The 24517-nt window shown below is 40.4% G+C and overlaps 2 protein-coding genes across 5 annotated transcripts in view; one reads left to right on the forward strand and one right to left on the reverse strand.

The window, feature by feature from the left end:
- RASSF6 (Ras association domain family member 6) overlaps positions 1-24517 on the reverse strand; it is a 112468-nt gene that overhangs the window by 79741 nt on the left and 8210 nt on the right. The window lies entirely within an intron of this gene.
- On the forward strand, positions 8972-11920 carry LOC116231191 (growth-regulated alpha protein-like). 2 transcript variants are annotated; one of them, XR_016466033.1, is made up of 5 exons: positions 8972-9394; positions 9496-9622; positions 9686-9769; positions 9851-10357; positions 11082-11920. XR_016466033.1 is itself a non-coding variant. In XM_031596816.2 (4 exons), exons 1-4 carry the CDS (start codon positions 9337-9339, stop codon positions 9867-9869), a joined length of 288 nt encoding a protein of 95 aa, XP_031452676.1. In that variant the 5' UTR covers positions 8972-9336; the 3' UTR covers positions 9870-11073. The 2 variants fall into 2 exon arrangements, 1 of the variants encoding a protein (XP_031452676.1); XM_031596816.2 differs by lacking the exon at positions 11082-11920 and having other exon boundaries at positions 9851-11073.

Raw genomic sequence — 24517 nt, forward strand, 5'->3', positions numbered from 1 at the left:
GGCCCACACAATCCTCCTGTGACTTTGCAGGAGGCTTGCCAGTATTCTGCTAAAGCTGTGTGTAAGGACCTTGTGGGTCACCCTGCTCCACCATGCCCCATGCTAGAGAGGCTGGCACAGCTCAGTACCTGGCTTTGCATGAATACTTTTCTGGCTGCACATTGGTGTGGGAAAGGGAGCATGTGTGTGAAACAGGTAGGGATAGCAGACAGGAAACTGCTCTATGAATTCATAAACAAAAAGCCCAGTGAAGATGAAATTAGTGCAGTAGAAAAACAGCCATGATGGCTTTTAGCAGCTGCTGAACAAAACAAAACTAAAGTGGGGAAAAAAGTGAGACTGTGATATCCAAGAGACAGAGTAGGCACAAAATAAGCCACAAAATTTTAAAACAGGGACTGGAAGTCTTCCAAAGAAAACATATCTGTGGTTAGACATGAAAACATTTTTGGAACAGCAAACAGTACACATTTGCTCTGAGGGAGAAGGCTAGCTTCAGAGTTCCCAGACCAGAGCAGTGCAGAACATAAGGGGGAGAAAAGGAAATTGATCTCCTCAAAACTGTAAGGAACAGTAAAATGTTGTTAAACAGTTGGAATATTATAGTGATTAGAAAAAAGAAGGACATTTATGATACGACAACAGCTGGTCTCTGTGCTAAGGCTGACATTGTGACTGAAGAGGCTATTCTAAGAAATGTTTTCACCCATGAGGTTTAACAAAACAAGCCAATATCAAGAGTGGTCTAGAAAGCAAAAACAGGACAAGAAGCAGATGAAAAAGAAAGAAAAAATTCCTCCCATCTCAGGAAAGATGGAGACCCCTAAGTAAAGGGTCAAAGCTGAGGGGCTCAAGGATCATTCCCACTAGTTTAGATGTCAGCTAAAGAATTATGGAAGCCTATTCACTGATTGTATATTACAGCTCATAATCTGCAGTTACCCAACCATCAGCACAAGGACAGAAGTGACAAGACCAAGCATATTGCAAATGTTAGGTAACGGCACATCCTACCTATTCTGACAATCTGAGAGGTTTTTTATTTGTCACCTCCAGTGACAGATACAATGACAGCCTCCACCTCTCTTCTCACCATGCTCTGAGTTGCAAATAGGTCTAAAAGACAGAGGAAAAGGGATTTCACAGCATGATAGAACTGGTGGCAATTCCTTGAGAGCTTCTGGGTTGTGGAAGGAACCTACCCCACTTGAAGAAGTTCTGCTGCTTTCTTTGACCCCATTGGTGTGCTACTACAGGCTAGTAATTAGGAATAAATCTACAGCTTCAAGCCTGAAACTAGACCTAAAGAAAAAACACTTAAAAAAAATTAATTTACCTCAGAAGAACCATCAATGAGAAGGGTATTTCCACTACAAGTAGATATTTGAAGATCAAATCACCATGAAAGGCCAGAGGAGAAGTTTGATAACTTTCTCTTCATGTTATGCAAGATTTATTTTGGGGCTATTGTTATTGCAAAACCGTGACAGTGGCTGAAAGAAAAACGGAAGTACTTTGCTGGTCAGCACCATGTTTACTCTGCATTTTCAACAATCAAAAGAGTTCTCTAATTGAATTGCCCATGTTTCTGAATTTCTTCTGCATACATGCTGATGTTGAAAGTTAGGAATAGTATTGACACAATAACCAAAGCTCAAATCTAACATTTCCTCTACAGAATAACCTCGTCCAGCTTGTAGCATTGACTTACACTTATTGTTACTTTTTGCATGGAAAAAAAAGTGCGTTCAGGGTAAATACTACCTTTCTGCATCAAAAAAACAGGGACAATCTCCCAAAAATTTACAAAGTACAATGTTTGTAAATCTTGATATTATTCACAAATCCAAGTTTAATAATGAGAATGATGGCAACTTGGTCCATCTGTGCTAACTGCTTCACCAAACAGTCTGGCACTGATTCTCAGAAAGGTTCTATTGCTGGCATAACCATGCCTGGATATCTAGGCGGCTAAACAACTGTCAAGAGTATTTCAGCAACTTAATGAGTTCTAGTTTCATAAAACGCATCTCATATCTGCATGTCTAACTTTGATAGGCTGCTAGAAACTCTCAGCAGATCTAAGGGACAGTGAAGCATCTTCCTCTGCAGAATGAAACACAAGTGCAGGGACTAGCACATGCCGCTGCTTTTAAAAGCTTACTGAACATCAGTCAGTGAGGATATGAATGACAGCTGGAGTTTGGGCTTCACCCAGCACCACAGCATAATGAAACCAGTATAAAATGGCTGCACATGAGTAAAACCTGCATACTTCCACTTCCTTACTCCTGCCATATCAGAACAACTGTTCAGTATATTTGTAAACAGAACAGCTGAGTGAAAATTTAATTTCCACCTATTTGTGCTGTGTGGAATTTGGGAGAAGTCCGAAGACATTAGACTATAAAGGGAAGTGAAAGGATTTGCCTAAAATCTGTGTCAAAGTTAATTAAAAGCAGTTTAAGGAGTTTTTCACCTTCTCCATACAGATGTGAAGCATAGCCTCTACTTCCCCCATAAGTTCTGAACCAACATCCTGCTTTTCTTAAGCACTAACTCTTCTTTAAAGCAGTTCAGATGCTCTTAAGTTGTCTATGCAGAGGTCAGATCTTATTGTGAAAGGCACTTACCCAACACAAATAGCAAAGAGTGAGTGACTTGTCAAGAAGTCTGTCACCCTGAAAGCCTTGTGTTTGAATTATCAATAAGAAATAAATGTGCAGCAATCTGGGCTCGTGCGTGAATGACTAAGTCAGACACTGACAGCAGTGAACCAGTAATGACACCAATAAATGCTGACTCGCTACATTTTTGTTGTCAAAATTCTATCAAGTCTTCACTTTCTGCTAATTTGTCTTCCAGAATTTTAAGACAGGCTGAGTCCCCGTGTCTTCAGGCAATGACTGGGAGAAGCAGAGAGCAGGACACTGCATTAACCACATTTATCTAGCACTTAGGAGTATAGTTCTCAAGTCTGTTCCCTCTTTCTCCCTCTCCTCAAGGCTTTGTCTGCTATTTCATCTCTGACAGCAAAGACATTCAGTCTACAAAAGAAAAGCAATTTACATGAGCATGCCCAGTACGAACACAATTTTCACTGAAAGAAAAATGATACTGTAGTTGATTCATATTGAACATTGTAATTCCGCCTACTCCTCATTAACATCACAGAAACCAGTGTTTTTTACATACCCAAATCTTTCACTGCAACCAGCAGAGGACTACATGGAATAAGACATGTGAGACAGAGTTTGTACACACTTGGTCTGCTGGCAGCCCCAGTCCTACAGAAAAAATTTCCTCGCTGAAGAATTCTTACAATACTATTTCTACTTGAAGGAAAGCATGTGAAGAACATGCAAGTGTCTTCTGATGCTTAAGTGGCTATTAAAAGAAACAGAAAAAGTAACAAATGGATCATGTTAGATCATTAAAGTCCGTAAGAGTGTGTTCAGCAAAAAGTATTGAGAAGAGTTTTCTTCAAAAAATGTGCACCACAAACAGCCAGAGCACTCCAGGTGGAAAGCGTGCTAATGGAACAGTGGTTCACTAGATGAAGAAGGATTCAAAGAAGCTCCTGATGAATTCAATTTTAGGGGAAATTTGGTTATTTAGGAGAAAGCCAAAGGTAAAAATGCTGAACTTCAAGCAAAGCAGAAGTTACTTTTTTTTCAGTAGCATATTTTCCAAAGACTCCCTCCAGCTTGCTTACGCTTCTGCCCTCTGTGTGTACTCCAGACACCAGTACTCACTATTTCAAGAAAGAGAAAATGGTATAATCACATTTAATAACATAATTTTTTGCACACACACCTTGCATACTTCTGTACATTATATTTAGCAAGGCTATTTGAAGTCAAGAAAAGGCTGGGAGATCTGGAATCTGAAAGAAAAATGGAATATATGATAGATAAGATAATGGGGAAGTAACCTCGGTGGTAATCTTACTTCTAAAAAAAAAAAAAAAAAAATTATTTATGCTTTTCCTCTAAACATATCTTCTCTAAATTTTCCCCCTTTAACCAGCTGAAAGTAATACCCTTCCTACTTTCTGTTTTGTATTTTATTTTACATAATTTACTGAGAATTAGGCAAATTCATCAATCTTATTTTCCATCCTTTCAACTAAGAAGCAGGCATCACTTGTTGCTTGGAACAATGTAGCTGATTTTACCACAGACTGCAGGTATGCTGTAGCACTCAAAGTGTATTAAGAAAGTCGCTCAGATGGCAACTTCATTATCTTCTAGCATGTAGCAAAAATACAACCTTAATTGCAACACAGCCAATGAAAGTAACATAAATTATTATCAAAGTGTGTATGTCACAAGTGAAGTCTTCAAAGATTGTGTGATGATTCTGACAACTCTTCCCATTTTTATGTTCAAATGAGCTTTACATCAATTGACATCATCATTTCAACCAAAAGACCACAACTATCCAAAGCTCACCCACAAGAATTACTCAACTCCACTGAACCCAACATCTTAATTGGATTAAAACTGCTTTAAGCTAGGTTTGGGGTCATGGTATGTTTTTTTTTTTCCTCTTCTTCTTTTATTTCTTTTTTCTTTTGTTTCTTCTTTTTGGGGGGGAGTGGGGGGGAAGGAGCTTGAATAGTTCATTTTTTTTTTTAATAAAATTCACATTAGCTTTACTTAGAACTTTTTGCAGATGTCACAATTTTCATTCTTTATTTTGAAACTGTCCACTCACCTCACTTAACTGAGGGAAATCATTGCTATCTGGCTTACAGAATAAGTATATTTATATCAATTTGTATTCTATTACATTATATTTTAATTTGGGAAGTAAAAGCTTTATCTTAGGCAGCAATGTTCTGAAACAAAACATGCCTTTTACTGTGCATATGTTGCTCAGCTTGAACTGAAAATACTGATTTAAGTTTTCAAACTGAAAAAAAAACCCTGTTTTTCCATCAGTCATTTGATCATGTTCCTTGGAGATCCTCACATTTTTATGCTCACCACTACAAAATGTTACCTACAAAGAATCAGAAAGTTGGCAGCATAAGAGAGAAGTGGCTGTTTTTGTATCTGTTTTTCCATGGTCAGACAATGGGGCACCCACAGCTACTCTGGGCAAGATGTTCCATTACCTCACCATCCTCATTGTGAAGAATTTCTTCCTAACATATAATTTAAAGTTGCCCTCTTTTCATTTAAAGCCATTACCTCTTGTCCTGTCACTACAATCCCTGATAAAGTGTCTTTCCACAGCTTTCCTACAGGCCCCTTTAGGTACTGGAAGGCAACCATAGTCTCCCTGGCACCTCCTCTTCTCCACACTGAATGACCCCACTTCCCTCAGTCTGCCTTGATTGGAGAGGCGTTCCAGCCTTTCGAGCATCCTTGTTGCCACCTCTAGACCTGTTCTAACAGCTCCATATCCTTCTTGTGCTGAGGGCCCAAGAGCTGAATGCAGTGCTTAAGGGGAGATAAACTTCACTGCAGCACATTCACACCACCTATAGCCAAAGCCTAACAGATCTATATGAAAGAGATGTGGCACCAGGTAGGCAAGAATTCAGCTTTCTGAATACTGGCTGACATGATTCTCTTCCCTGTCTTTGCCACACTTTCAAAAGGAAGTATGCCAAAGGTAGTGAGGGGAACAGCACAGAAAAGTAGAATCAAAGAAAGGTCATCTGCAGTTCAGTACTTTTGCTGCTATTATCTGCACTGAAAAGAGCCTACCCATGTTCACATGGAAGGTAGCTAAATGTGAGCTGGAAATCTAAAAGTACAAAGCACTGCTCATGCAGATGGTCTTGGCTTCTGAAATACTCCTAGAGATACCCACTTCACAAGCACAGGGTGTGTTTTGCATGAATACTGACTCAGAGGATTCAAGCTTTGTGTTGTCTACTGCATCTCAGCACGTTCGTGACCTCTGACTACTGCACATTTCAGCACATGACTCCCCGGGAGCGCCAACTGCCAAATTTCACACACTGCAGTTCTACATCCAAAATAGCCTCATGTTTCGAACCCCTGGGGACTTCTGGAATTTCCCCAGCAGTAATCACTGTGGAATGAGCTTGATAGCTCAGATTTTGTGAACAGTCATCCAAACATAAAACTCAGCACTGTCACGTAAATTGTCCTTACTCATGTGTCCTGTCCAAGGAAAACACGTAACGTAACTGTGACAATTTCTTACTCAACAGAGCTGGACCTTCTGATGAAAGTGTCAATGATCTATGCTGGCCAACCTGTGCATCACCCTAACTGTATATTGCCTCAGTGTGCTACAGCCGGGCAAATCTTCTTCCTGGTAATACAGCATAAACCTCAGTTCATTGCAAAGACTGAGCTTAGAAGAAAACTAGTTATGGACACATACAGGTACACAAGGGTAGAAAAGGGCCCTTGATTCCTGTATATGAAGGTGGCTTAAATGCACGCACATATGCAAATAAAGTCTGCACCCATTAGTGTCGCCCCACAGAGAACATGGCACTTCCTTGGGGCAGACACATCAGAAGCTCACAGTGCAATCCTCATAGCATTGCAGTATGGAGGAAATGGTGGTTCCACCCTATGATCTCAAGGGATGCCAGAGTAGGTTTCTAAATTTTCCCCTCATTGATTCCCCATGAATACATTTAAGACTGTCCACACTCAACAGCTGTGTTCCTTATTGTTTTCTTTAGCAATCTCTCCAGTTTATGAGAAAATAATCTTTACCTTTGCAAGGCTCCAAACTCCTCAGTTGCCACTCTACTGGCTTAAAACAAAACCAAAATCCTATACAACACTATTTACTGAGATCAATTGATACTATTGTTACTTAAATGAGTCAGCTGGCAAAAACAGCCTGGATGAGCACCTTGCCTGAAGCCATAGTTCACAGAATCACAGAAATACCAAGGTTGGAAAAGACCTAAAAGATCACCCAGTCCAACCATCCACCTATCACAAATAGTTCTCACTAAACCATGTCCCTCAACACAAAATCCAAACGTTCCTTGAACACCTCACTCAGCAGCCCATTCCAGTGCCTGACCACTCTTTCAGAGAAGTAGTGTTTCCTGATAAAATCTGATACATCAGATTTATGCTGAATTTCATATATACATCAAGGAAGAATTTGTTTTCACTGAAACTAGTAAGTTGAATGAAAAAAAACAAACAGATGACATCTTATGACTCATAGGAGGTATGAAGTCTGGATTTAAAGCCATCATTTCTTCCAGTCTACCAAATGTATTACCATCTAGACCCCCACACAACTTTTAAGTCCTCTAGAAGACTACAGGTCCTCTTCATGTCCACACTGCTGCTCTTGTAACATCTCAGTTTCTCCTCTTGTCTGAATAAGCCATGCCACATTTCCCCAACTCTTTTCAATTTCTAATCCAACCTGAACAGCTGGACAAGAGACAGTGCAGGAGGTAGCTAATTCCAAGTAACAAGCTGGCTCCAGGTAAGAACATCTGGACTGGCCAGCTGCCAAGGTGGAGAGCACAGCTGATGCTGCAGATTCTCTCCTGAGGCAGGGCTGCTTTGGCTTACTCTTCCTCCATCCATCACTGACTCAACACAAACGTGTCTTAACTTGATTGATATCCCTTAGACCTACACCTCTTAGTCAGATCTTTCTGCAGTTGGGGACATGATACAAACTTTACGGAAGGGATGAGACTGGGGAAGTGGGGAAAAGACAGAGGAGGACAGAAAGGCAGCTTGATTGTGTAATTTCCTTCTAAGACTCAGCTACAAGCCAACAGCTTGAAGGATGACATTACTAAATGACCACTGAAAAGGGGTGCAAATTAGTCATAAGCTACTTCATAGAATCATAGAATGGCTTGGGTTGAAAGGGTTCTCAAAGATCGTCTAGTTAAAATATCCCTGCCGTGGGGGTTTCCTGACTGCTAGGGATAATCACCATCTTTCTGAACTGCTTGTTTTCCATGAGAGACTAAGCAAGGAGCTGGATGAACTGCCTGATCCATTAAGAGGACAAAACTCAGGACTGAGAGCTTCTCAGCTACTCATGAGTACCACTGGGTACTCATCTCATTTAGCTCTCACTAGGATTGTTCCCCTGCAACATCTTACCTGGTCTGAGTCCTGAGCTGAGTTTTTATTTTTGGACATTACATCTTCTATTAGGATTATTGTACTGTGATCCTCGCAATTTTAATTTTGCTTTCCATGTTGGTCCCCCTGCCAGTACAGTTTTACCCAAAGTTAATTCCCACTCCATCCTATAGCTGTCATTGAAATACAACAATTGCTTGGTTTGTGACATAAAAAAAATTTAACATACCCTGTGTAGTTCAATTGCAGGAAGCTAACTCTGTGCTCTGTGCCACTTCTGACAATCTTCTTATAAGGAAACAATATCGATTTTCTGCTGAAAATCAAGTCAAGCTAGTCCAAAATGGTCACTGTAGCAAGTTTGATCTTAAGTCATTCAAATAATGATTTATGAGCAGATTTCCACAAATCTCACTGAAATCAGTTTCTACCTGATTTTGCATTAGTGCTTAAAGCTTCAGATATATGTTCAACAGCAAATGAATATTTATTACATAAAAATTAGAAAGTTGCAAGGGGAAGGAGATCCAAAAGCAGACTTCCAAATCTTTTATTCTTGCACAGCCATTAATGCATTCTAAATGAAAGCAACAGGTGGAATAAAAAATACTGCAAGGTGAGGAACAAAACCCATGGCAGCCTCACTTTGTTTTGCTGAACTGCACTGATGTTAACAAATACCTGTAAAAAAGAATAAGGACCGGCTGCACTCCCACCCCAAAAGCAAAAACAAACAAACAAAAAAAACCCTGCAAATCAAGGATAATTAAAAATGAAAGTGTTTTTACTATACCTAAAGTAAATCAATGTAAACATAAATCTAGATTCCGTCTAATTTTCTTTAAAGACTCACAGAAAACTCTTATTATTTTTTGTCACAAAATGCATTGACTGGAAAATGTTTACTGTTACAAATACAGACAGTCCTGTACACAGAAGTGAAGCAGAAAGCTTGCAGTTGAGATACGGAAGGGTGAGCATCTCCTCTTTGCAGGCAAAGCAAATGCTGTGAGGGCTAGGGAAGGGCCGGGTGGCCCCGTAGCGTCCAGTAGCACTACGAGGTGGAACGAGTGCCGAGCGCTCCCGACCCCTACCTGCCCGAGAACGGCAAAAGCGGGTGGAGAATGCAGAGCAACCCCCCCGCCCCGGCCCCACTCCGCACCCGGGAAATCCCCACACAGCTACGGTACCGAGAGAATAAAAGCAATGGGGACAGCGGAGCGGCACAGCCAGCGCCCGGAGTGACCAACCGACAGCCCCAGCCATGAGCGCACGTCTCCTCCTCCCGCTGCTCTTATCCGCCGTCGTCGCGTCCTGCTGGGGTGAGAGCACGGGGGGATGGGACGCGGACACAGGCGGGGATACGGGCGGGGGGCGCGGCGCAGGGTCCCGCAGCCAGGCTGAGCCGCCCTCCCCGCCGCAGGTGCGCCGCCGGCCGGAGAGCTACGCTGCCGCTGCGTGCGGGCCGTAGCCGAGCGCATCCCGCCGCGACACTTGGTCCAGGTGGAGCTCATCCCCGAGGGGCCGCACTGCGCCGTACCAGAAGTCATGTGAGTTCTCCCTATCCTCGACCCACTCTCCCCCGACCCTGCCTGACTCCGCTCGCCCCGCAGAGCCACGACGAAGCAGGGCCACACGCTGTGCCTCAGCCCTTCGGTACCGTGGGTGAAGCTGCTCGTCGCCAGGTTCCTCAGCAGGTATCTAACGCGGGGCCCCGCCTGCTTCCAGAGCCGTGGCGGCCGGGGCCGCAGCGCTGAGCACCCGCTCTCTGCTTGCAGCGCTGCGAAGCGGACCTGAGCTTGGCGGGACGCGGCCGGCCCTTGTGGAGCATCCTAACGGAGCACCTTCGTGCCCGGGGGTCTGAGCGCGCAGTTTGACTGCTGCAACAGGGAAGAACTGCCTGCAGTTTGGACGTTGAAAAGCACGGCCCTCAAGTTTTGTCCTCTTTTCTGCTTTGAAAGCCTTGCTTTCAGGGTGTAGTGCAGGAGAAGACTTATGGAGATTATCCTGAATTCTTTCAGTGGAAAAGCTTTGCCTGGCCTCCAGCATCGGCAAGCCACTGGTGGGGCTCCTCAGGCACGTTATGTTATCTTATATGGCATAATGTCATAACTTATATGAAACTATGTATGTAGCAGCCATTGAACTGATGAGTGTTTTATTATAGTCCAGATTCCCTTTTGGAACTGTATGTATGCAGTTCCCCCGCTCTTCATATTTCTGCAGAAAACTTAACAAGAGGAATCCAATCCACTTCTAAATACTGGTCATTAACTGTCATCAAGGTGGGTCCACCACATGATTTCTATAGAGATGTGTCCTGTAGTTATTTATGTGCACTTACTGTGTAGAAACATCAGCACACAACAGAACAAGTGTAAAAAAAAAAAAAATAAAATGGAAAACTTTTTTTCTATATGTTGATTGCTACATATGTTTCCTATTCCTTTGTTAATTATAGTGTTTTGCTTCTCAAAAATAAACATCAAGTATGCCCAGTGTCTGTTCTGTGTGTTAACGTAAATGAGAGACATCAAATCTCATCGGTAAATGGCTTAGATAAGCCACCGATATCTTTCACTGCTCCAAAATTACAGTCCTCATCATTCCTTTACTTTAATGGCAGCCCTAGACTGGAGCGCAAGGACTGAGCCTCTTTCCCTTGGTCCCATTTGCAGAGAAATGCATGGCCTGGGCTTTTACAGCATTCAGGCTGTACAACTTATTGCTGATAAACGGTTGCAAAGGAAGAACACTATTCTCACTTTGTTTTTAAACGCATCCTATGTGTACCCCTATGGTTTACATTTGCACAGTGCCTAGGACTCCTGTTCCTGTTTGGTATGCATATGCACTGTCTTCTTCACATGTCAGTGAAGGAAAGGTCATATTAGAAAACTGGCACCAGAGGAGAAAAGTGAACAGGTTTGCAAGGCTCACTGGGGGAGTAGGAAGGAGCCATGCTTTCAACCACTCCCTCCATGCCCGCTGGACATCTTCTGTCTACAGGGTTGCTGCCAGGTGGCCAGAGGAGACTGTGAAGGACTAATGAAGGACAGCACAAGCAGCAACTGTAATTCTCAACTCCCTTTGAGAATGGCAGCAGCATTTCTGCATTTCTGTTCTTCTTTAAGTATCCTTAGTTCCATCCCCTTAATGCTAATACATTTCAATAGGTTCTGGTTGGCTGAATGTCTTTTCCTCACTGCCTTTGCTACAGGTCTGTAGCTGCCAGGGGCAGTGGGAGAATCTTCAATCTGTGCAGCTAGTTTGCTGTGAAAATATGATTGCTTTATTTGGATGACCTGAGAATAGAATGTTACTGAAATCCAGTTCTGCATCTGTTTGGCAGCATCCAGCCCAGTTTCCTTAGTAAATAAACTCAATCATGTGATGAAACTGCCTTGACTATTCTCTGTTCCCCTGGAGATTTTTGAGTGTTGGCTACTTCCACAGTATTTTCTAGATGTTTTCTGAAAGTCTATGGGTAGCGGTACACATTCTCATCAGAACTTAAGTAAACTAAGCTTTCATGACATAGTAGAGAAATTTTGGCAGGGAAGGAGAGAGAAGTTACAAAGACCTTAACTGGATGAACTTTCAGGATTGCTTCTGTGCATAATTAGACATCAGAGAATCCAATCCCAAAACTCAAATCCACTAAAAACCAGACATCATCACTCCTGCTGCTTGTTTGCACAAGGCAACTTAATTAACCATTGCAGTAATCCTCAATCATTGAGTGGAGGGTCAGGGCTCTTGCCAAAGACAGCTTAGTGCTATGGAGCCTTCTTTCAATATCCTAAGAAATTTCCCTATTTTCTGTGCAAAGCAGAAGGATGAGCTGTGCAAATCACATATTTTCACGTTATAACATGTTATTTTATTCTCTTTGTGTCATCAAATAGAGGTATTGACATACTGACCTCATCAGATAAATTCTTTTCTAGTTACTCCTCCTTGGGCTTTCCTGATTCATACTCCCTTCCTTGTCCCTGCTTATAGAAGGCACGAGGCGAACATAGCTATGGCTTCTCACCATGCAAACTGGCAATGGACCAGCCAGCATCTCTTCTCTCTCACCAATAACTAATGATCAAGTATGACACCTGGTTGTCTCAATTAGAAAAGGTAAGGGAACCTCCCTGTAGCTGGAAAAAAACTGGTCAGGATATTGGGCTGATCCCACTGGCAAAATGCAGCTAGTTGCCCAGAGTGATGTAGGCATAATCGTTCACTCCCTCAAGTATGATATTAAATTATTTTCTTCATAACTATTTTATTTGAGAGCATATCTGAAAGTGGATGGATTCCATATTCATAATTTCAGCTGCCTTCTAGTCATAGCCTTCACTGAAGATTATTTTATTGGTTCCCATACAAAGGACTAGTTGCAGGATATTCTGAATCCTAAGGCAAAAGACACAAGGTGTTGTTTTTTCACACAGACAAAGAAAATGGTGCTCACCTAACTTTTTGCAACCTTTTTTTTCTGAAACTGGTTCCTGATAATACCACTTCGAATGTAGGGTTAGCCTTGCGCACCTTAAAGGGCAGTGGCCAAGCAGTACTCCTGAGTGTGAGCCTTTTTTTGTACCTTAATATAACTCAAGTTTCCTCTCACTCTGCTGGTACAGAAGATTTTTGCATTAGGATTTTCCAGAACTCTAGGCTGGGTAAAGGTCAGGTCAGCTCTTGAGGAGTTTGGTATGTCAGAGAATTAAGACATTCTAGCCCATCAAAAATGTTTTTATGAACGTCAAACAAAATGGTTAATTACATCACAGGAAAATGACTGAGCAAGTAAGCTCCTTCATAAGCAATGCAGATGTTATCCATTTGTCAACAAGCCACAGTTGCTGATTGAAGAGTATTTCCTTTTTGGCACTGTGAAGCAATCTAAGAGCTTCTTTCACCCATCTCTGCACCCCTTTCTGCAATGAGTGTTTTCTTCCTCAACATATCTCTGACATTATTTTACTGTTAAAAGCTGCTCAGCATTCAGATTTCCCTTTAAAACTAACGTACCTTAACAGCTTACGTGCTGAATTCATTCTGAATCATGCTATAATTCACATCCAGAACAGTCAGTGGTGAATGAATGTATGAAAATGAAATTTTCCTAGCTGAGGAGTAATAATAGATCTTGCTTTAAAAAGCTGCACCAGCACAAGGGAGAAGGTGTGAGGAGCAGCAGAACCAATTGTCTAGTTGATTTTATGAACCCTGAGTGGGTTAAGCTCCACATCCCATCAACATCGGTCCTCTAGATTTTTGACATGACTGTTCTATTAGAAAAAAAAAAACGGGAATCTTCCCAGTTCATAAGTAGCATAGGTTAACTTGAAGGTAGCTTGTTTCTTTCAAGTCCCTCTCAGTTACTTCTTATGAAATCTCCCATTGGAGACAAATAAGACTAGAAAGCAGCTTTTCAGATGTTTGAGAAGACAAAGGAAGGTAGTATTACATACAATCACGTTGCTAGAACTGATAGTTTGAAAAAACACACTGAAGAGATTCTCACTGCATGGGGAGTTTGTTATTCCTACCTTACTATTCACATATTTAGTACTCCAAACCAAACTAGTAATTCACACTGCTCTAAATTGCATTTATCTCAGCCTATTCCTGGACTTAAGTTCCTGCTAAGAGATTCAAATGAGACTGAAGTATTTACTCTAATGAAATATGACACAAGACATTGATCACAATCTAACAGAAATTATTTTCTTCTAAGAGATAGGTCCTTAATGTGTCATCCACAGAGATCTTGTAAGACCTCAGAGACTGCTGCCATCATAAATTCTTCAAAGAGCAAAATGCTGGCCAGCCTTAATTGTTCTAATCCTCATCTATTTAAAACAGACCTAAAGTCAGCGATGAAAAGCTGACTTCATCTAAGTTACTGTAAATCTTATCACTGACATCAGTGCAGTGAGGACAGCATCCAACAAGCATGTTTCCACTGAAGCCCGAGAGACCTTTGCCCTTAATGCCATCAGAAGGACTGTGCTCAGGTCCAAGGTGCTACAGGGTTGGCACTTTCTAAAGAAGAAAACTTGTTTGCACAGAACACTGCTGCAAAAAGAAAAACAAACATCTTCTCGAGAACAATGAGAAGATTTCCCCAAATAAACAAGAGCCAGCACATCATTTCCCATCTTGTGGATGTTTATAAATGTGACATGTTAGCTTAAATTGTTTTGAGGGCCAAATACCTGAAACATGGGGAAAAAAACGTAGAAAACAGTTTATAAAGGCTATATCCCTTACATTTTAAAACTAGCCTGAGTCTCTATTACCATTTTGCATCTCGCGCACTCAGTATATCAATTCAGTTTCTAATCAGAATACTTTTGTTTTGGAGAGACTTGCATTCTTAGCATGAAGATGTCGTTCTTTACCTGGGCATCTTGTAAGATAGTTCCACAATAACAGGTAGGGTTATACCTGAGGTTTGGTGTTGTGGAACAAGAGCTAGCACCTAGGCTAGTGTTTGATAGCTGGTGCTTGCGCCAGAACCTGTCATTCTTACAGAAAACTCCTGAGCAAGGCAGTAGGAATTACAGGCTAGTAGAAGCCAGATATTTGCTCCCTAGGAGACCAAACATGATGAGAGGCAGATACTCTGGAGGGAAATATGAATTCCCCCACTCCTGAGATCTGTCCCTCCTGCTTAGTTTAGTTAAGGACTTCCTTAACTTCCTGCAGAGGGGCCAAAGAAGAAATATTTCAGCATCCCAAGGCATACAAGTCTGACAGATCAAGGGCCACAGAGCATCAGCTGTAATGCACAGCAGTAAGGAAAGGAACTGGTAGAGAAGCCCAAGTAAAAAAATGTATCTTCATGCTTCTTCAATCCAATAATTTGAAATGACCAAATCAGTGAGTTCACACAAACTCCAAGAGGAAGAAAAGTCAGCTCATTAGCAGCAATACAGTCCAAATGGTCACTGCACAAGGAAATACTTGACAGATGAATTGTAAGCCCAGAGTTATTTATAATGTTTTTTGTTCTCAGCTTCCCTCTTCCTAAAAGAATATTTTGCAATTAAGGAGAGAGTAGGTTTGCAGGCTTTCAGACACCACAGTAATAAATCAGTCTGCTTTGTCATCTTCCCTTGCCCAAGCTGAAAAGAATGAGATGCCCATTGCCTAACACCATATTATTTCTTTTGTTGCCTGGATTAAGGAAAAAATGTTATCATAATTATTACATCTTAGAAAAGATTGTAGTGGAAAATTTTCAATCATGCTTCATTGTTCCAAAAAGCACACTAGCAATCAAATAGGTGCCTCCTTGAGCCATAGAACTGAAATGAGGAAACACACAGTCTCCAAATACTGGGAAGACAGGGTGGGATTGCAGTGACACCACTGAACACAACTCTGCACTCGGAGGTGTTCCCCCAGCAGACTTTAAGTCTTAACATCTTCCTTTTCAGCAAGCTGGACTAGGAATACTATGCAGTCTTTCAAATAATATTTAGGGTCAGTTGCTTTCCAGCTAACAAAGTCCTCAATAAAATTAGAGTGTGTTTGGCAGAGGGTATTAAGTTTAAATTTGAACATATTCCTCAATGCATAGGACATACGATTTTGCCTTCATAGCATCTTACAAACTTAAGAACTTAAGGAAAATGCTCAAACGGTGGCTGAAACCAACCCATTCCTGTAGGAGTTCCCACCTCTGGCTTTCTGCCACCAGAATGTGCCAGGCTGTTCAGTTACAACAAAAAATTAAGGTAGCAAGTAGCAGGTTCAGCAGAAACTAAAGGAACATGTTCTCCCTACAGTAGTTAGCCTGTGGGATTCTTTGCTACATCTATTTGTGGATATTGCATTTTAATAGTAGTTCCAACAATGATCAGACAAATTCATGAGGGAAAATCTCATGAGACCTATTCAACAGAAAGGTGCTCTCTCTGGTTCAAGAAGTTCCTCAAATTCTTGGCATCTGGAAAAATACAGAGGAAGAATAAAAGCATGAAATATCTTCATATTTTCCTTATTCTTTTCCTAATAAGCTTCATTGGTCACTATGAGTGTCAAGATGCTGCTCAAGATGGTGTTGTAAGTAGACAGTGCTTCAGCTGCTCTTCTCTCCTGAGGCTATGAAATGTATAACAACATTTATAGGATACTGGTTGACTTGCGTGTGAAGAGCTCAAAGAGTCTCCACTGTACACCCAAGGAAATGAGGGAGGCAATAAACTAGAGCAGTTTGTTTCATCAAGTATGCTGAGTCAATCCTATGAACCTCATACTGCTCATTTTATATCCTAGACTGACCATATGAATAGCCATGTCAGCATGAAAAAAAGGAAACTATAATTTCCACTGCAGAAGGATGACTTAGAAATTTCACAGCATGATGAGGAAGAAAAACTAAAGTCTGAGAGACTGTACCATTATTATTCACAGGAACAATGCTGGGACTGGTACATACATTCTCCTTGAATTAATCAAAAAAATCAAGTAAACTACAGAAAACATATAATTTTAGAAATGATTTTTCCTTGTTCCTGAAAACAGCATGCACTTCAGTGTGATTTATCTGATTGACAGACACATTATCAGTCCTGAAACACCTTACCTAACCTTTTTTTTTTTTTCTGGAATAGGTTTTCTGCCATCTTCTGAATAAATATCAGGAAGGAGAAACTACAGGAAATGAGATGTTACCCTCAGTAGCACAGAAAACTCTCCCAAAGTCTGTTTCCTACGTAACTATTCATGCAGAACATGAATAATGTTCTTCCAAGCTGGATGAGCAAAAAACAGCTGGATCCAGAATACAAGAAGAGGATACCTTGCCTTACAGAGGTAAATTTACTTAATGCCTCTGCATTCGAGATTCTTAACACAGCACATCCTTAGAACACTAGTAATTCCCTTCTTGCATTCAACTGCATATTTTCAACTTGATCTTTGTGGGAAAGACCAAGTTTATCAAATTTTAAGGAGAGTCATCTCTGTCTACATGCAGAGGAGGAGGAGGAGGAGGATTTCCTGAGTACAGCAATACCACATTTCATCTTCTCTGGGAAGCTTCACCCATCTTGACATAACTATAGGCACAATGTTAACCTCTCAGGAAGCATTTTGTCGATTCATTGTTATAAAAAACACTGGTGAATATAGAATCACTTATACTGAAAAAGACTTTCAAGATCATCAAGTCCCGCCTTCAACCTACTGAGTCCTACCAGTAACAAACTGTCTGCATTTAGACTGTCACCATCTCAAGTGCATCTTTTCCATGTGCACATTTTCAGTAATAAAGTTGTTGCTTAGCTGAAACCACCAAAAAGCACATCCAAGTTATGAGATAATTTTGGTCCTGAGTAAATCGGCATGGTGAATGAAAGCAATTAGTCAGAGCTCCCTAGATACTCAGTTACTAAATGGTGACACTAAATAGAGCCAACATAAAAATGAACATTATACCACATACCAAAAGGGACATTTAGGAGCCTGAACTGTGGCACCATTCATGTCTGCTGCAATTCTTTTTACAGAAAGGTAGTTGCAGAGTCTGAATTTCACACTTCTCCCAGCATTCTTGTTCCTGTCCCTATTTCCAAGTTTACGTAAGACTGGGCATCACGCTCAGCACTGCTGTGGGAGCACGCCAAGGGGTGCATAAGACCAGGCTGAGCTCATATTCAAACTAGATTAGTGGAAATCTGTGTTTGAAGATGCTGCATTCTTATTGGTGTTGCATTCTGTGCCATCTTTGATATTTTGAAGCTATAATAAGACGAGCTGCTTCATGATTCTTTCTCAGTGAATTATGTGAGAAATTACTGTATGAAAAAACAGGAGGTAGGTGGTCATTAGAAGACTTCTGCATTCAAAAGGCTTATATAATCACTGAAAAGGTAGTAAATTGTCTGCAGAAGAATGAGGTCTGTATTCCAAAATGGATCCAGTTAACAAGAATGCAAGCAAATTTTTTAGAAGAAAAGTCTTTGCGTATATTTTTAGATTGAAATCCCAGCAAAGTTAATTGCTCCTTCAATGGACTTCATGTGAGGCCTCTAATTCTAGGGTGCTCTACTTCCCAGTTACATGTTACTTTACAGCTCAGATAATACAGATTTCATTGAGAGAGCTGGTACAGTAGTTTCTTAGAAAAGCCAAACAGGAGATTAATGAAGACAACTGATTCAAAGTAGCCAGACGAGTTTAAACTAAAAGGAAGAGAAAGAAGGATGAGGAACTAAAAGGAAATTTGGAAAAGAATGAAACAGCAAAGACTCCTTAGAGGGTGTGGAATTTTCCTGCTCCTGTCTACACTGGTCTGACTCATTAGAGCATTAGTATTGGTGCTCTAAATTATTATCCACGTCATCATATCAGAAGGAAGGGTGCTATTCTAATGCCAGATGTAGGAAATTATGTGGGAAGTACTGATTCACCACAAGAAAAACAGCATACCCCTAAAAACTCACCTTTGAGGCTTGGGGCATACTAAATAAAAATAGCTTACTTTTAGTACAAAATTAACATTATGAATGTGTAATTCTTCAGTCACACACTGAATTGAAATCAGAAAATAAATAAACAGAACAGAAAAAAATTACAGAAATGTAATTTCTGTAGCTGTTTTGATATTTTGAATATCAGCACCATGGGGTTGGAAGGGCCACTCCTGTTCAGTGCTTTGTTCTACTCCAGCAGGGCACACATGTCTATTGGTTATCAAGGCATGGTGCATGGTGGTTTTCACTCTCATATCTCAGTCACAAGGTGTGAAAAGATACTGCTGCATCACTAGAAAACAGTTTCACATTTCTTGTTTACACTGATAGTAAACTGAAAAGTTTCACCTAAAAGTCGCTCCAATAGAATTAAACTGCAGGTGATCTTACACTGCAGATGCTTTTTTCTCATGATTGCGAGACACCTAAATATCTGTCCTGTGAATGAATTCATTAGTATATACTAACAATACCTTACAGAACTATGGAGAATACCATTTTCTTCTAATTCTGTGCAGTAACGATTTTTCATTTCAGGGTTTTTCCAAAGGCACACCCTGTTTACTAGTCATCATCTTCCATTTGCAATGCTTTCCTTCCATGGCACAGAAATAGTAGTAATTGCAATGGCAGGAAGGCATTACAGACCATAAAGTCTCCGATGGACAGGAACTGGGTAGGACATTCTGATAAAGCTTGGCTGCCATTTGTCCTGAAATTCCACAGGGCTCACAGTGTTGTTAGACAAAAATTTTGAGATTAAATTGTACACATGCTCATTCTGGAGAATCTTTTTTATCTTGACAGTTTTAGTCACATCTTTTCAATGACAAGTTGTATCTGAACGTAAAAGTACCACACACACAGTCTTATACCCCTGGGAACACCGTTACCACTCTATAAACAAGAACAAGCCAATGTTGAAATCTATAGTAATCCAAATACAGTTAGTAATATCACAGTTATACTGCTCTAGTTTGGCTTCCCTATTTAGAAAAGCAAAAGCAGCACTTTTTTAATGCTAGTGCTATTAGATGTAGACATTAAAGTTTAGCATCTATTTAGAACTTAAGCATACTTACTAACTGCACCAGGAAAACCTTAGGTTAATTCAGCATTGGACATCACTGTCTGAAGCTTTAGATAATTCTGTTGATGGTTATCCATTCAGAGAGAGTCTGATTCATTCAAATTCTATGTAATAGCTCACAGTTTAAGAAATAGTTATCATTTTTCATCAAGTATCTACCAGAGAATTAAAAAACCTGCAGCTGTATTTTCAGAATTCAAACACAAAACAAACAAAAAAAAGCAACCAATTTATTTATTTATTCCCTCCCAGAGAAAACCATGGCACCACATGCATTGGGGTATGATCAGAACAGGATTGCAGGCATTGATGGCATACGTTACCAAAGCCTGATGTCTTTTCAGAGCCCATATGTTTCACATTCATAAACAAAATCCTATTTTAAATATCTTATGGCTATCTCTTATATCTTATGGAATGTATTTCCTTTCTGGCTGAATTTGTAGAGAGTAGGATAAATCACATCAATGTTTTTTGTATCTTTATAGCTGCTTATACCCTTTTGCTTGATATTCATGACCTCAAGAAGCTACAATTCTGGTTTGTTTCCTTCATACTTCTGAAACATATATTAAAGAGTGGCAAAAAATTTTCAAACTTTTAACTGTGTAAGAAGAGAAATATACTCTTTCCATGACAGCAAATGTTTAGTTTTATTTTTATTCAGAAGGGTAAAGAAGAAAAAGATAATTTATGTAGGAACACCGAAGACACTTGCTCTCTGACTCAGCTATATTACAGAAATAGTAATGTGAAAGCAGATATTTGAAAAAGCATTATTTTTCCCTGAACAACATTTTTTGTGTTCACAAAACCCTGTGCTGTCAGGAAAAGTTGCATCCTTCCTGAAGGGGTGCAGTGGAGCATGAGAGAGCCCACATTGTAGTGCTTGCGTCCCACTAGAAGACTACCCTGAAGACCTGTGCTGCAAGAAGCCACAGCAAAGACCACAATCTTTTAGGAGTATTTTTCTTCTGTCAGAACATCTAACTCGCTTACTGAAAGCACTCTTGTTAAAAGGTTATCTGTATACTACAGCTTATGCCTCTATAGTTATGCTCATAGAGCATCCTTATGGGGCAGCTGTGCCCGCCCTCACCTTCGCAAGAGCAAACTGAAAGGATTTTGTAACTGGGTGTGATAGAAAGTGCAGACGTTACCCACTCCTGTGCTATACCATAAAATTGGAAAGACTGAAAGAAATGATTTAAAACAATTATCTTATGGCACACTTGCTTGGAGCTGGACATGGTAGAGGTGACTGATACCTGTTCTTTTTGGGAAATATCCACTGTGGTTAAATTGTATAAATTAGGTCAGTTGTTTCAGAAAGTTTTTACTTCATTCTCAAGGGGAAATTAAAATAAATGGCTCTTATTCTCTCTACACATAATAGTGAACACTTCTTTATACACACAACGTTTTAAAACCATACAGAGAATGCATACCTCTGTGAAAGTGCTTGTTCACTATGTTACGTGCAAATACAATAACCCTTACAACTTCCACTGAATTCAGTAAATCTACCCGAATGTATAACTTTGCCCTGAAACTGACATTACAGTTTATATTTCTTAGTGTAGTTGGGCCTTCATTCTGAAAACCCCAGCACTTTGAGGCTACAAGTGGTGCCATATCAGGTGATTGACCTTGATACTACAGATAATTTTTCCTTATACAGCCAGAAAAGACGTTAAGGAGTTTCAGCAGTCTCTGTAGCAAATTTCCTGCTGTGTTTAGCGAATAATTTTTGCCCACCCAAGCCAGTTGCTACAAACAATAAAATATTCACATAACTGTTTAAATCCAAATACTGTAAAATCATTGACAATTTTCCTCCCAATTAAAAAAATATTCAGATTCCAAAAAGCTATTTTCTATTTTAAGCCATAATTCACACATATATAAAGCATAACATCCTAATGTGAATTATGCTTCTAATTTCTGCCTTGACAGCCATCTTTACCCTTGGCACTTTCTAAGTTTCTATCAAGGACAAAGCATCCTCTCATAAGTTTTATGCATCATCTCAAAAGCCTTTCTTTGTCTGGAGGCAGCAGTTAAGTCAAGAGCACAACACAGTTCACATATTTCAACATGAGTTGTCTATTAAAGGGCAGCTCACTGATAAAAACATCACCAGATTCCTAGCTGTCATTCACTAAAAAATACAAGGGCTGCTCCAAAAGTAATGCCTCCTGTTTTATCACGTGGGCACACAAGGTCAGAGGTGGATGCTGGCAGTATGGTAGCAGAGGTTAAATCTTCCCACAAATATTCCATTATATGTTGTTGTTATATGACAGATGGCAGCAGAGGGACGGTCTGACAGAATGGTGCCTGACATGAAAGTGCATATAAAGCAAAGGTGTGCCATTGAATTCCTCCATGCAGAAACAGTGGCTCCCACTAATATTCATCAACACTCACTGAATGTTGGTGGAGACCAATCAGTGGATGTGAGCACAGTGAGGTGCTGACAGTGAAAGTGGGTCACCTCTGCTAGTGCAGATGTTTGTGAGTGTGGCATGCAGGTTCTTGTTCATTGCTAGTGAAATGCACAGCTAATGGTGATGGCTGTGTTGAAAAATTGTGTTTTGTAGCTCAGAATTTACTCTATCAAATGGTGTTATTATGTTCGTATTTATAGCTGTTGTAGTTTCCATGGAAATAAATAGGAAGCATTACTTTTGGAGTGATCTATGTAGCAATTTAAGCTGAAACCGTGATGGTATATATTCAGAACCACAGCCATATTACCATTTTTACTCCATCTGTGCTGATAGGACATAAAGCTGAGGACAGAGGTACAGTCCAACAGTACAAAAATCAGTATAAATAACACTGGTGATTTCCAAAGAACTGAGATGAGCTCACATCAGCTAATTCCAGAATAAGAATGTGAGAGCTAATATTCAGGCAGCTGTCTCATTTCAAACCTTTGCTGGTGTGACAAGCCCTCCTTAAAATTTAACAGATCCTCTGTGTTTTGAATCTATTTGGGAGATAAAAACAGGATGAGATGGGCATTAAGGAAAGCTTATGTTGAGTAGCCAGAACTACTTCACAGTTCATTAAAGATCAGACCTTCATCAGTACAAACACCTCACATCAGCATGAGGAGATATACAGACAAAGAGTTACCTAGGCCTACTTCTGTCACAGCATCTGCTTAGGCGAAAACACTTCAGCAGCACAAAGGAGGAACCTGTTTCCTCAGCATATGAATATATGAGCATTATTGGAAAGATTAGTAATTAGAGGCAGCTGGGTTTCTTTATTATATCAACAAGCTCAGTTTTCTATTTTCTGTCCCATCTGTCTGCTAAAGAGCAGATTGATTCTTGCACAAAATGTTCAGAAGATGTCATAGTCAGGCCAACTGCACATACACTAGTTTATGCAGTGGGTAAAATAGGTGCCATCACTATTATTTGATCAGTCCCACTTACATGATGTGGTATTATGTGGTTATGACAAATACAGCAATACAGAAACATGTAATAAGATACATGTTCCTACTCTTTATGTATCCTGCAGTTTAATTAGTTCTCATTTGATTTATTTTCACAACTGCTCTTGAACAGTTTGCTTGGAAATATTTAAGGTATAATAAACATAAATTATGTTAAAAGAATTTCTAGGGACTCTATGGGGCATGCCAGAGGGATGAAGGGCCTCTGGGTTTATTGTGTGAAGGGCAGAAAAGCAATTTCAGGCTATAGAGACAAACATGGATCTCCTCAGAGAGCACTGTGATGCTCCCAAGAGTCTGTAGGAGGAAATGCACTCTATTTACAACAACACCATGCGAAGATATTTATTAGGAAAAGCCACCATAACAAGTAGCCTACGTTTAATCTCTTGTGTCCTAATGCCTGAGAATTGCACAGATGTGTTCAGCTGCCTAATTGCAGCAAATGGGCTGGAAATCAAAGGAAGATGGCTAATTGCATAACACGTAGCTATGTCATAGCCAAGGATATTGTAAATATTAGGAACTTACCTCCTATGGATAATGTGCAGACATGGCCAAAAAGTCTAAAGACTTTTGTCTAGCTCAGGAAGTCTGTAAAACACAAATTGCTGGCAGTACAAGGGCAATTCTGGGAAATCCTTGCCATGTGCCTGGTATGTTCTTTCCTAGAAATAAATTTTAGCTACCGCCCAGAAGAGAAAGCTGGGCTAGAGGAATCTTCAGTCCCATGCAAAGCAGCTATTCTTAGGAAAGTAATGTGTGTTTCACTCTGCAGTCTGCCACAGTCAGAAGTTGAATTAATTCCCAACCTTTCTCATCTCTCTTTTGGAAAATGGGCATGTGGATAGGTCTTACTGCATTGCAACTCTGCAGAGCAGAGAGAGCACTCTGCCTTTTGATAAACCAGAAGAGAGTAACCAAGTTACATATAAAAAAAAACAACCAAACAAAAAAACCCAGTCTCCTTCACTGGCACGGGGGAATTACCATAGATAAGCAGCCTCTGTCCTCAACCTTGGCAGTGCTGATCCACACCTATGAATAGTATGAAACATGATCTCCTTTCTACCACACCATTCCCTTTCTGCAACTCACAAGTGACCTAAGATTTCCACTCCCTCTCCACATCTTTGAGAAAGTCCTGCCCACATTGGCCACCACTGAACAGGCTTAAATGCATGTAAATGCGGAACAGCTTTCCTTGAGAAAACAGTGTATATCAGAAATCACTATTGGCATGTTGTCCTGGCAGCAGCATTTCTGTCTTTGAAAGAACAGGAATTCCAGATAGAGCTATGACTGGCTTCACTCAACCTGAACCACAGATGCCTGCAAAATCCAAAGTCTCCACGCCAAAATGTTCACTTTTCTATGCCTGGTATACATAAAA

Source organism: Phasianus colchicus, chromosome 4 (assembly GCF_987193195.1).
Source record: "Phasianus colchicus chromosome 4, bPhaCol1.hap1.1, whole genome shotgun sequence".
In the NCBI taxonomy this organism is placed as follows: Eukaryota; Metazoa; Chordata; class Aves; order Galliformes; family Phasianidae; genus Phasianus; species Phasianus colchicus.

What these genes read in the sequence shown, in the direction of transcription:
- LOC116231191 (XM_031596816.2), top strand. Translation starts at nt 9,337, where the DNA reads ATGAGCGCACGTCTCCTCCTCCCGCTGCTCTTATCCGCCGTCGTCGCG. An exon ending in CGTCGTCGCGTCCTGCTGGG is followed by an intron (nt 9,395 to 9,495) that starts GTGAGAGCACGG and finishes TCCCCGCCGCAG; the next exon opens with GTGCGCCGCCGGCCGGAGAG. An exon ending in TGCGCCGTACCAGAAGTCAT is followed by an intron (nt 9,623 to 9,685) that starts GTGAGTTCTCCC and finishes CTCGCCCCGCAG; the next exon opens with AGCCACGACGAAGCAGGGCC.